Below are 12,151 nucleotides of genomic sequence, written 5' to 3'. Positions count from 1 at the left end.
ACATGTATAAATCAATTTAATTTGATCCTAAGGGTTATGTCATTTTTTAAGTTGCACAGTAGCATTTTCAAAAAGTTAAAAGGGATACTGGCATTACTTTTGGGGTTCCTCTGACACCTTGAAACTTTGGAAAGTTGCTAACCCATGACATGCTGGAAACTGTAGTTTGAGCTGCATCTACTTCAGTCATTATTAATTATAATGCTACAGGCTTCCCATCATATGACCCTAAGGGGCCCATTAACTAAAGGTTGTGGGGGGTTTTCACGATTCCTATTTTTCTGTGCAAATATATGAGTTTTCGTGGCAAAAAGTTGTCATTTGTTATGTGTCAAAACAACAACAAATTCTAAAGTAAAAAAAAGCTACCTAAAATCTGCCCAAGTCAATGGCACCTGACAAAACAACAAAAAATGCTTTAAATTTTTTTCCACTATTTTGTATTTCATACTTTTTTTTAAAAAGGCTGTTTTAATAAATCACTTGGCATTTGTGGTTTTAAGAGAAAATGAGTTTATTCATGGTTTCAAAAATCAGAAAGGCACTAAAATCAGAATGTTGCTTATTTGGCCTCTAAAAACCTATAAATAGAAAAAACTAAAAATAGATAACAAATATACTATTAATATAAAATATTGAGGTAAAAAATATAAACAAGATAACCGAAATAGCACTGAACAGATGATTCTGAATTCCCCTGTAATTACACAGGCATGGCTACTTTGGAGAGCTAGCGGGTGTAAAAGACCCAGTTTTATGGAAGGTTGTGTCTACTGTGAAGCAAATGACTCTTTATAGCATAAAAGCCCAAATATACATTGTATTTTAACTGCTGCTCAACAGTCATCAAGTATTTACTACACAGCACTGTTCTCCATAGATTATTTCCAGCTGTTTTTAGAATACAATAATTATTATAGTTGTTTGTTTAACATAGGAAAAGAAGCAGGGCTTTACATCAAAAGTGAATATAGGGTAAACATTATTTAGTTGGAGTTTTATATAGACAGTTTGAAGTACAAACCAATTACTCTCTTATCTTGTATGCTTGTAGGCTTCATGCATTGCCAGTAGCAAAGCATAGCTGTTTTATACATTATACTGGTTTTTCTTAAAAAGGAAGATATTTTTGCAGCTCATTCAATGAACTGCATGGTTACCTGAATGATAAAATGCCAACTGGCTATAATTTTTGTTTGAAGACCACTAAAATATTCTTTATTCATAAATAGAGGGGATGGTCTGTGATTGGGGTTGCATAGAGAATAGTTTACCCCCTGTGCTTCTAATCAGTATGCCAGCATACTACAGGTAATGTGTTTTTAGGTTTAGCTGGAGTTGGGGACAAGCCCTTGGGATATTACTAATGATTTATGATTATTTATTTATGAATGATGTTGATCGTTTTCATGCATTATATGGATGTTAATAGGTGAGCAATTAAAAAACAAAACAAAACAAAACATACAAAATAACTTACAAATCCAGCTTCCAAATCCCAGCACCAGCAGTAATTCATAAATCGTACAAAACATGCTCGGAGAAAATCTCCAACCAGGATAGTGACATATGTGACTAGTATGTCAGACACAGTCAGCCTCACAAATTCCTGAAAAGAAATGGATGTTGTTTAAAAAAAAATGCAATTTATTATAAAACTTTATACAGGTATGGGATCTATTATGCAGGATGCTCAGGACCTGGGGTTTTCTGGATAAGGGATCTTTCCATAATTTGGATCACCATACCTTAAGTCTACTAAATGAACTAAATGATAACTTGAACATTAATTAAACCCAATAGGATTATTTTGCCACCAATAAGGGTTAATTACTGTATATCTTGTTGTGATCAAATACAAGGTACTGTTTTATTATTACAGAGAAGAGAAATCAGAATTATTTGCTTAGAATGAAGTCTATGGTAGATAGGCAATTTGGAACTTTCTGGATAATGGGTTTCTAATAACAGATCCCATTCCAGTACAGGCCAAACTGCTAAACAGGTTAGAACAATTTAGATTTTTAAAGCTCTGCAAATGTATACCTCAGTACCCCTAGGTTTCCAGCACATACAGTATGTTTTGTATATGCAATAGCAGTCGTTACAGCTGCTTGCATATAATTGAATGTGAAGGCTTGCAGGCACACTGCTTCCTTAAAGCAAATGAGTGGATATTAGGTTTGACTGTCCCTGCAAGCACTGGAATCATGTGCAACCAAACTTTTCCTTGTCCTCTATAAAAACATTTTGTATTTACTCGGATGTTTCTCCTCCTATGTGAAATAATCTGTATTCACTAGAATAAAGGAAAGATATATTAAAACCGAGCCTTTTGGCCCAATAACAACTTTCCTACTTACAACTCCAACGTTGGTCTCCCAGCATGGCCCTCGAGGTACATCAGCTGGATGCAGTGGAGGTGGGGTGGTGTCAGTATCATTAAGAAAGGTAGATGAGTTATAGTGGTTGTACAGCGTCCAGTATGTAATATTCTTTATAACATCTTCCTGAGCAAGCTATTATAAAGAGAATAAAATATGGGGTTTGTTCATTTACACAAAATACATTTCTCATCCCTTGTTTTCTTCTGCTGGTATATTTGTTCCCTTAATCGTCTTAAATAGAGTCTTATACTATAATTATTACAGGGTCAGACTGGGCCGCCGGGATACCGGGAAAAAACCCGGTGGGCCCCAGCGGCCCAGACTTGATTCCTGTCACTGCACCCCCAGCTGCCTGTGTCCTTTCCTGGCGCGTTTCACTTACATGTTCAGGGGAAGATGTAGGGCAGGGGGTTAGGGGGGAGCAGCGGGGGCCCCAGTGGGAGATGCAGGGGAAGCGGCCAGCGGGGGCACTTTAGGGGAGTTGTTATATATATTATATAAACGTTTGCATACTAAAAGCAACTTTCTAATATAGATTAAAAGCACCTTTTTAATGATTTTAAAGTAACTTGTAAATATATCTGTCTGTCTTTTGCAACTGTTGGTGCTGACATGTAGTTTTGCACACGTTTGCCATTTTTCTAATATATGAAGACACATCATTAGAATTGTAAGGGCTGATCTATATAAATAATTACAAGAATAAGGATGACATAATAAAATAAAATGCATTAAAAACAACAACAGAGAGAAAGGGTTTAGGACATTAATACAAGGAGAAGTAATACTTTTTCCTGCTCCATTTTTTATTTGTACAATTCAAGTAAAAAATGATATTGTGATATGATCTTTGTCTGCAAATGTGGCCATGCTTGTCTTCAGTAAAATAAAAAGCACTGTGCTGGCTATTTCAGGTGCTTCTTCTAGAGGTCATTGGAGAGCAATTGCAACACAATTGCAATTGGCAACACAAAATGCCAACAACCAAAGAAAAGGGTATTACAGATGTCATATCTACAATATGGAATGCTCAAGACCTTGTGTTATGGATAAGGGCTATCTCTGTAATATAGATCACCAAACCTTAAGGTTACTAAAACATTTAAACTTAAAACTGAACAACAGGATTTGAATTTATAATAGCCTAGTTATCACATATAAGGCACTCTGTATTATTACAGAAAAAAAGGAAATTAGGATTAGAATTGGTTTTTGAAATTAGACTGTATTTCAGGGCTTTCTGAAAAACTGTTACGGATATTAAAAAACATCAGCTATGCAAGATAAACTGACTGACAAGATGAGCACATACTCCTTTTTTCTTCATACCTTCTCATTGACATCATCCATCAAAGCAAGTAGGAAAGTGTATAGATTACCAAGGAACAGAGCAAAGATTCTTCCCAGTTGCCACTTAAGTGCCACACGTGGGTGATAATCTTCTAAGTTTGCAATTGTTTCAAATAATGGAGGGCAAAACATTCCCAGCAAGGACATCACTATCTCAACCTGTAAAATGAAAAGGATGTTAAACACTCAACCCCCTAAATCAGCTTGATAAGAAAACTGCAAGATAAAAGTAAAATATCTCTAGACAGCAACAAAGAGATTAAGGGCCTCATTTATAAAGTGCAGGGCCAAGTGCAAAGTGCTAAAAACAGGGAGCAAACTTCCATTTTTTTGTACCCTGTCCCTCACTTTGCTCTATGGGCACTCAAAGACCTTGACTTCCCTTACCGATACAGCACTACTGTCATTCAGCAGCACTGTATTCATGAGGGGGGGTTGGGTCACATATGTCTGTGTCCCCCATCTTGTCTGCTAACTTGCACATTATTCAACACATAAGTTAAAAAGTGTTAGTGGGAGCAGGGTGCAAATGACAGCCTTATCTAAGGCTTACTGGATGAGCATTATAAACCATGATTTTTTGTCTTTTGTGCTTGGGTCCTGTATTCAGGCTTTAGACTAGAAATGATATTGACAAGCATGGGCTGTCATCAATCACAATAGCAATTATTAGTCATTTACCCTAAAGCTGACCATACACGTGGCGATCTGACGATGTTCGGTCGCACGAAACATCGTCAGATTCGCCACACACCATTCAGGGCTGAATCGGCAGGTAAGGAGGTAGAAACAATAGGATTTCTACCTCCTTCTGCTGATTCAGCGCTGAAGGGAGATTTTGGTCAGGCGCCTTCTATGGCGCCCGATCAAAATTTTCAAACTGGTCCGATCGGCGAGTCGGCCGATATCAGCAGCTTCGTACGATATTATCGGTGCGTGTATGGCCACCTTTATTCTTGCACACTAAGCCACATTTTGGTTCTTGACATATGCGAGGCAATGTAGTCTTTAAGAATTTGTTGAATGCCTTTTGCCTGTTCCATTAAATTGTAAAGGTTGGAAGATCGCACAAACTTGCTTATAAATACCAGTCAAGCATAGTTAATATATGTTTTGCAAACATATAGCAGTTCAACCACCAAGTGAAAACAGTTTATGTGTTTTTTTGTGAAAAATACATTATTTTGAGCCAAAACAACTTGTGAACTTCTTCTTTATTAGATTTAAATGCTGATAAACCTTTTTACATATGAATGCCGATACAGTGCTGAAATAACATGTGAAGATTCATACTGTTAAATTAATTTACACTTTTAAAATACCTCGTTTCTTTCATACCATCCCACATTCTGCATTTTGGAAAATGTCTGTGAACGTTTCACCACAAAGTAGATGAGATAACCACTCCCACACAAGCAGCATGTTATCATGACATTGGCCAGGACCCGAAGAAATCTAGTTAGATGGATATTTTCATCTTTGTTACTTTCTTCCTCATCTACAATGGATTCCTGAAATAAAGACCCAATAACTACAATATATTACTATTTTTTAAAGAAATAGAAAACCCTTAATTTCTTTTTGAAAAGTAGTTCTCTCCATAGCTATGTGTAGTCTAACATTACATTAAAGACAACATTTGCCATGTTTTCTATGAAGAACAATTCAAGTATAGTATAAGGGAGTTTCTGTATCAAGGTAAATAGTGAAATATTTGTGTAATATCAGGTCACTACTGTTGTGTTCATGTTTACATTCACCCTGCACATTATGTGAGTAAAAGGCTGCGCACCTTAAAGCTTGTTGTTATTGATGCAAATTTGTTGTCTGCAGTTTCTGGGTTTCCAATCAGATAATCCCAACTCGTAAACATTTTAAAGCTGAAATTGAAATTTCCATCATCCCCATCATTTGTGTTTTCGTTAGCATTGCTTGCCATGCTGAGATAAAATTATAAACATGTGTTAAACTATAAAATTTTCTAATGCCCCTTTTATACCTGCCATTAGCAACCCAATACACAAGAAGCCTACACTCAGCTCAACAATCAGTTCTACTAATAGTATTTACTACATTTGTAAAGTATTTTCCTAATTAATCAGTATCTTTTAAAAAACAGTGCATGAAATGATTAATGAGCACTGTGCTGTCAGCTTTAATGACAGAAGTAATCTCACTTTCTGCTATTGTTTTGATACTTTTTGACAACTCCTAAACAGAGCTTTTAAATGAAACAAAAAATGGCCAAAATGATCAACTTTGTGATCTGCCATGGTCAATGTTAAAAACACAGATTATTACTATTGTAGGGCTGCTGACCCTCTGGGCTGGTACCATAAACTCATTTTATCTTTTATCATTTTAGCTTTTATACTTCTTTTGAAAAAAATGTGAAATATTACTTACGTTCTAATGACAACCATTAGGCTGTATCCAAACACACCAACCCCGACCATAAAATATGACAATGGCAGTCTGAATTTTAACCAGCCGATTGTGCGCTGGTCGTTGTAATAGCCATAAAACAGGACAGAATATTTGGCATAACCCTGAAAAATAAGATTTTGCACAACTAGATTAAAATGGCTTATTGGAACTATGTTTCAACAGCAACATTTGTACTGTATTGTCCCTCAAGTATTGATGAAGCTGTAGAAGCACTGCACAGTGTACAGTATATTGTATTTTAGAAACTCATTTACAGAACCCCAGCTACAGAATATTTTCTTTGTAAAACTATTAGCTGGACCTACACATCTTAATTTGCAGTATCAATTAAGGTCCCCATACACGGGCCGATTCTAGCTGCCGATATCGGTCCCTTAGACTGATTCCGCAGCTAATCGGGCCGTGTTTGGGCACTACTGGCGGACCTGCCCAACCGATATCTGGCCTGAAATCGCCCATATCTTGATCGGGCAGGTTAAAAAATCTAGTCGGATCGGGGACCACAACGGCTTGTTGATGCGGTCCCCAGACCGACTTTTCCTATACCCGTCTGAGGCCAAACAATCGAATTAGCCTGGATTCACCCGATATCGCCCACCCGTTCTAAATGCAATAACACTTATTTCTGAAATAACACTTTTTTAACTGTAATGTAAAGGAACCGCATTAGTGCAGAACATACCACTGTATGTGTACAGAACCTGCAATTATGTACCTCAAAATCCCAAAGCACCGAGAAATCCATGGCTGTTTTCTCTTCATTCCTAGGCACAGTCTTTCGTGGCAAACTCCCATATGGCAAGCCCATTAATATCTGCTTTGCACAAATAGAAATGATTTAAATTGGCATTACTTCTTGAATATACCTTTTTGGTTGTTTTGGGTCACCATTTTTTGCCTGCCCTTACATACAGCCACCATTTATGGTTCATTGTATAGTACCACCCAGTGTTAAGTCTTATTTCCTTTTGGCCATGTGCACACTTTTAAAACCATGTAAGTGAAAAATTATCTTTTGTGCGGACTGACACAAATTTGTGTGCCTCACAATAAGTACTAAATTATTGCAGCAATTTACTAAGTGCAGGGTGCAAAGTGGAGTACCCAGATCTGTATTTGCCATTCGGTTGTGCAAGTTAGGTTTTAAATAATCCAGAATGGCAACCTTTGTGTTTTTACAACAATTTCTTTGTGCAGTCTAAGGGACATATTTATACATTTTCAAGGTCAAAACTGCGATTGTGGAGAAAAAAACCCACAACAAAATGCTCAACTTTTTTCTTAGGTTACGTTTTCTTTCTCAATCACTAACTTTAAGAAAAAAATCAGACAGAATAGACACAGGTGTGTTTTTTCACAGAAAAAAAGTTGAATGGAAGTGAGTATTACATTGTTCCATTTATTTTCAATAGGGCTGAGAATCTTGAATGTAGTAAATAAAATAAAGTTGCTTGAGACAATTCCCATTGTCTTCTCTTGAAAATAGGCAGCTTTTATCCAGTAGAAGTAAATATTGAGCGACTAGACTTGCTGAGTACTTGCTTTATAAGTCACTGAGGAGCTCCAGGACCATATAAAAGCATAAAGCTGAAGGCCAGGTGACATAATATATATCCAAATATTTTAACAGGGGGTACTTTATGTATTATAAATTTTAGTAAGTCATGTGACAGAAATTACATCCCTAAGCTCCAAATATAACTGCTGATATCACTAAGCACCATTTATAACAATATAATTTACAATTTGGTCCCATAGGGAAATATAATATATATAAATATTTAATAAATACATAAATAAATAAATACATATATATAAAAATAAATATATAAACATTTTTTGTTTTGTTTTATTCTAGTGCTTATCAGGAATCATAAAAAAAGAAATTCTTACCTCTGGTATTACAACAAGTCCAAAAATTAGGCCAAAGAGCACCAGATTTACCCCGTACATCCACCTCAAGAAAATAAAGTATGAAGCAACAGATGAACCAAAATGACCTTAAAAAGAAAAATATATTGAAATAAAGAAAACAAATGTGCTGGTACATACAGTACTTAAGGTTAGCAGAGCAAAGCACAAAGAAGAAATAGAAACTCTTGCAATGGAACAATTTTTCTATTTTATTCTATTTCATTTCTCACTGAGCAATCAATACTTTTATTTAATAAAAAGAAATTGTGTTAAAATGTATTTTTCTGCTCATGTAGTATATATTGTTTCCCTTTACAGTTTCCATCAAATGGATTCCAAATTAAGATGATAAAGCTCTTCCATACTTTATAATATGTGCACCACTAAACATGTTCCTTCAACACCATAAAAGACAAGTAAACCATGATCATGTAGTCATACAAAATCCATAATAAAGCACTTTCTTGATCCTCCACATATTCAGACTGTTTCCTCCTCTATGTGCATATTATCATTTTAGAGAATACAAATACTAGTTTTTGAAACCTTAGTATTAGACAGTAGGAAAGAAGCAGGCAGACCGTATAATGCTATTTATCTTTCATGCAGCTACAAAAAGGTAAAATGAAGAGAAGATGAAAAATATTTTTGATTAGGTAAATCATATAGGTTCCTGACTTGCCAAAACTACCTCTCCACAGGAAATGCAACCTAACTTTCCTGGAATGGGGCCCAATGAACCGGAACGCAGTATAGGGAAGCAGGGCATGACGGGGCTAGGAGGGCAGCCCTTCCCCCCTCCCCCCCTCCTGTTTGGGTTTTTGTTTGATCTGGCCAATGAGACTACTGGATGTTTCCCGGGCTTAGCAAGGGGAGGAGCGAGCGAGGACAGCTTACCTGCCATTCGGTTCCAGGCAGCAGGAGGATCAACAGCTCGCAACGTCCCACCCTCCCTCCCTTTAATAGGGGGTTGTTGTCGTCGCAGTTAGCGGAGGGTACCTTACTCCGTGCCCCCAGGGGGAAGTTTAAAGGGGGGTACTTGTCAAGCAAGGAGAGTGTAGCCCGGTTGGCCTGGGGTCCTGAGCGGCAGTTAGCCTCGGTTTAGGTCGGGCGAAAAGGAGGCAGGAACCAGGCGTTAAATTCGGGCGCAGGGCCAGCCCCTTGGAGGCGAGTAAGGGATTGTTGTTTATGTAAATTGTTGGTTACTTAAAATGTTTGTTATACAAACGGTTTTGTCAAGTTAATAATGTTACAAATGTTAACTAATGTTAAGTTATTGTTAATAAATAAATAACTGCGGCCTTCTCTTCCCAGCTACGGTGTCCGAGTGTGTTGTTCGGGGAAAAGGTTAGGGGGTTAAGACGGGGGGAGGGGTAAGGGTTGCAGACTCGACGCTGCACCTGTCATGTTTATTAACATTTTATGGCAATGGAACACAGAGATTCCAAGCATTTTCCTGTCTGTGCATTTTTCATCCTGGCAGCAAAACATTGGGAATTACTGGCAACATTGTCACCTGGTCCTTGTTGCATTCATAGTTCAGGCTGCATTTGCAGCAGTGAGCATTTCTGAGCGATAATTGCCCACCCACGAACACACAAGTGGCAAAGTACTGGAAATCTTCCTATGAGCCATTGTCCTTAGAATAATAATAAATGGCTTCAGTTTACTTTGGTTATGCTTACATGGCACAATATTTGATGAACTGCAAAGCTAGAAACTGAAAGCTTATATAATGCCCTTGGTTTTTTTTCCTAAATCAAGCAAGCTTTATTTTTCCTTTATAACTACATTTCTTTGCTTTCAATAAGCTATTTAAAGTCAAACTGCCATTTATTGTCACTTCCTGCAATATATATTTTAAGTAATTTTATTTGTGTAAGTATTTTAACATCGCCAGCAAAAATATTTCACTGCTTCAAACAACATAATAAAGCATCCTAAGCATCCGCTGATCATCTAAAGAAATCCACTACGATTGTTTGGCCTGAATCCATGCAGAGTTCAGCTTACAGTGATCATCTTGTATTGCTGTTTCTTGAGGTAATCTGGTGTTCTGTGACTTCATGCAAGCTAATGTCCTGCTTATTTACTTGGCACAAAGTGGGAAAGAGACAGATCTTAGGACAGACCTACGTTTCTAGTTTCATTCTTGAATCTGCTAACAAACTGTTCTAGCTGAGTGAAAGTGAACTGCAGAAACTACATCTTGCATTTACCTGTACATTTTCCTGGCCACTAATGAGAAACAAACGAACCCTAATTTATCTAGCATTTAAGGCTGATGCAACACATAGGGGCAGATTTATTAAGACACGAACGCTCAAAACATTAGAACACTCCAAGTGTATTTTCGCTGAATTTTTCGTGTCTTGCGTGACTTTTTCGACGCCTGTGCGACTTTTTCGTATGCTTGTGTGAAAAACATGGAAAATCGCTGTTTACAATCGTTCGGTACGAAAATTTTGTGACTTTCGGATCGCCAATACGATATTATCGTGACTAATATGATTTTTTCGTAATCATTTTCGTGATATTTGCGATCTTCCGAAATTTTCATATCCAATCCGAATTTGTCCCATTCGGGATTCGCACTCGAGTTTTCATGAATGTGCCCATAGCGTATGGCGTATATTTTCGGCAAGCAGAAAAACGCCATACGCTCCTACCTGTGCCTGCACCTGAATGAATGAAATACGCTTGGGTGCAGGCACATGTAGCCGATATCTACTGAACATATGAAGTCTTGCGTTTTTTGGCGTATATGCAACGCTATGTGTGGCATACATGTAGATGTGCAACAGCATTAAGAATTGCAAAAGCACAAAGAAACTGAAAAGTCCCTACATGCCAACCCACCCCTCATAAATACAGTGCTGCCAAATGCAGGTCTCTGCACAGGCTGAAAAGTGCAAAAACATGGCACCCTGTCTTGTACATACAATACGTTATAAATAATCCTTAATACGGCTATGCACATGAATGAGTATTATTCATTAATATTAAGCTTTCTGTAACTCTTCAGTATATAATAACACACATGTTTGCCTGTGCTTCATTCACAGTTTATAGACAAATTGTATATATTAACTCTCTTGCTAGATAATAATCACCTTATAAATATCTTGCACTATGGGTTGAAGGGTGATAGGATACAAGAGGTAATGTGGGTCCTGCTCAGAGGAGCTTACAATCTAATTATGAGGTAATGTAATAAAAGCTCAGGTCTAGTGAGCCATTGCCAACAGATGTTAGCTCCTAAACAGTTGACCAGTACATGTTACCTGCTTTTGTGTTGTTATGCGTTACTGGACCTGGTGCAATGTTTATGACATTTATAACATTATACCTTTAAAATATTTGTAATACTTAATTTAGATTTGTGAATATTCATTGATATCGTTCTGTAGATGCCACTTACTTTCCACTTCTTTAATCTTCATCTCCCAAGGTATACAGGCCGTTTTAAAATTCTCAAAATCCCTTTTAAATTTGATCCATTTCTGAAAAATGACATTTTTGAAAGATATATACTGTATGTTTGACAATATTTTTTCAATAAGTAACTTTTAATTAAACCTTTAGACAAATTAACATAACCAAAAACAATCCTCTGTTATACCCTATGTTTAATTTGTAATAATTGTTTATTTATACACTAATAGAGAATGTCATTTGTCTTATATATATATATTTTTCAATTTGTAGTTGGAACAGTAATATTTCCAGAGTTCTTATGGCGTTCTCACAACTGCCACACAGCTTTGATATAGAGCAGAGAGGTTGCTGAACAGGCCAGATTTCCATGTATCAATTCAGTATCACCTCTAGGATGCCAGCATAGGTTAATGGAGAACTAAACCATAAAAACAATATGGTTTAGAAATGCCATATTTTATATACTGAACAAGCAGCGTAGGTGGTTTTTCACGGTGAGGGCAGTGAGGCTGTGGAATGCCCTTCCTAGTGATGTGGTAATGGCAGACTCTGTTAATGCCTTTAAGAGGGGCCTGGATGAGTTTTTGAACAAGCAGAATATCCAAGGCTATTGT

At 36.9% G+C, this 12,151-nt stretch overlaps 1 protein-coding gene across 1 annotated transcript in view; it reads right to left on the bottom strand.

Annotated features, from left to right (window-relative positions):
* Positions 1 to 12,151, bottom strand: part of LOC116411739 (transmembrane channel like 2) — a 48,839-nt gene that overhangs the window by 16,579 nt on the left and 20,109 nt on the right. Inside the window, exons 4-12 of the mRNA XM_031904576.1 lie at positions 11,521 to 11,602; positions 8,079 to 8,185; positions 6,901 to 6,999; positions 6,144 to 6,286; positions 5,530 to 5,677; positions 5,060 to 5,248; positions 3,717 to 3,896; positions 2,364 to 2,519; positions 1,481 to 1,609 (exon numbers count right to left, since the gene is read on the bottom strand). Of these exons, the coding sequence (XP_031760436.1) occupies positions 1,481 to 1,609; positions 2,364 to 2,519; positions 3,717 to 3,896; positions 5,060 to 5,248; positions 5,530 to 5,677; positions 6,144 to 6,286; positions 6,901 to 6,999; positions 8,079 to 8,185; positions 11,521 to 11,602 (1,233 nt within the window). The remainder of the gene's footprint in view (positions 1 to 1,480; positions 1,610 to 2,363; positions 2,520 to 3,716; positions 3,897 to 5,059; positions 5,249 to 5,529; positions 5,678 to 6,143; positions 6,287 to 6,900; positions 7,000 to 8,078; positions 8,186 to 11,520; positions 11,603 to 12,151) is intronic.

The sequence above is a fragment of the Xenopus tropicalis genome, chromosome 6 (genome assembly GCF_000004195.4).
Source record: "Xenopus tropicalis strain Nigerian chromosome 6, UCB_Xtro_10.0, whole genome shotgun sequence".
NCBI lineage: Eukaryota > Metazoa > Chordata > Amphibia > Anura > Pipidae > Xenopus > Xenopus tropicalis.
Note: the sequence above shows the minus strand (reverse complement) of the source record. Positions and strands in the feature narration are given on the sequence as shown.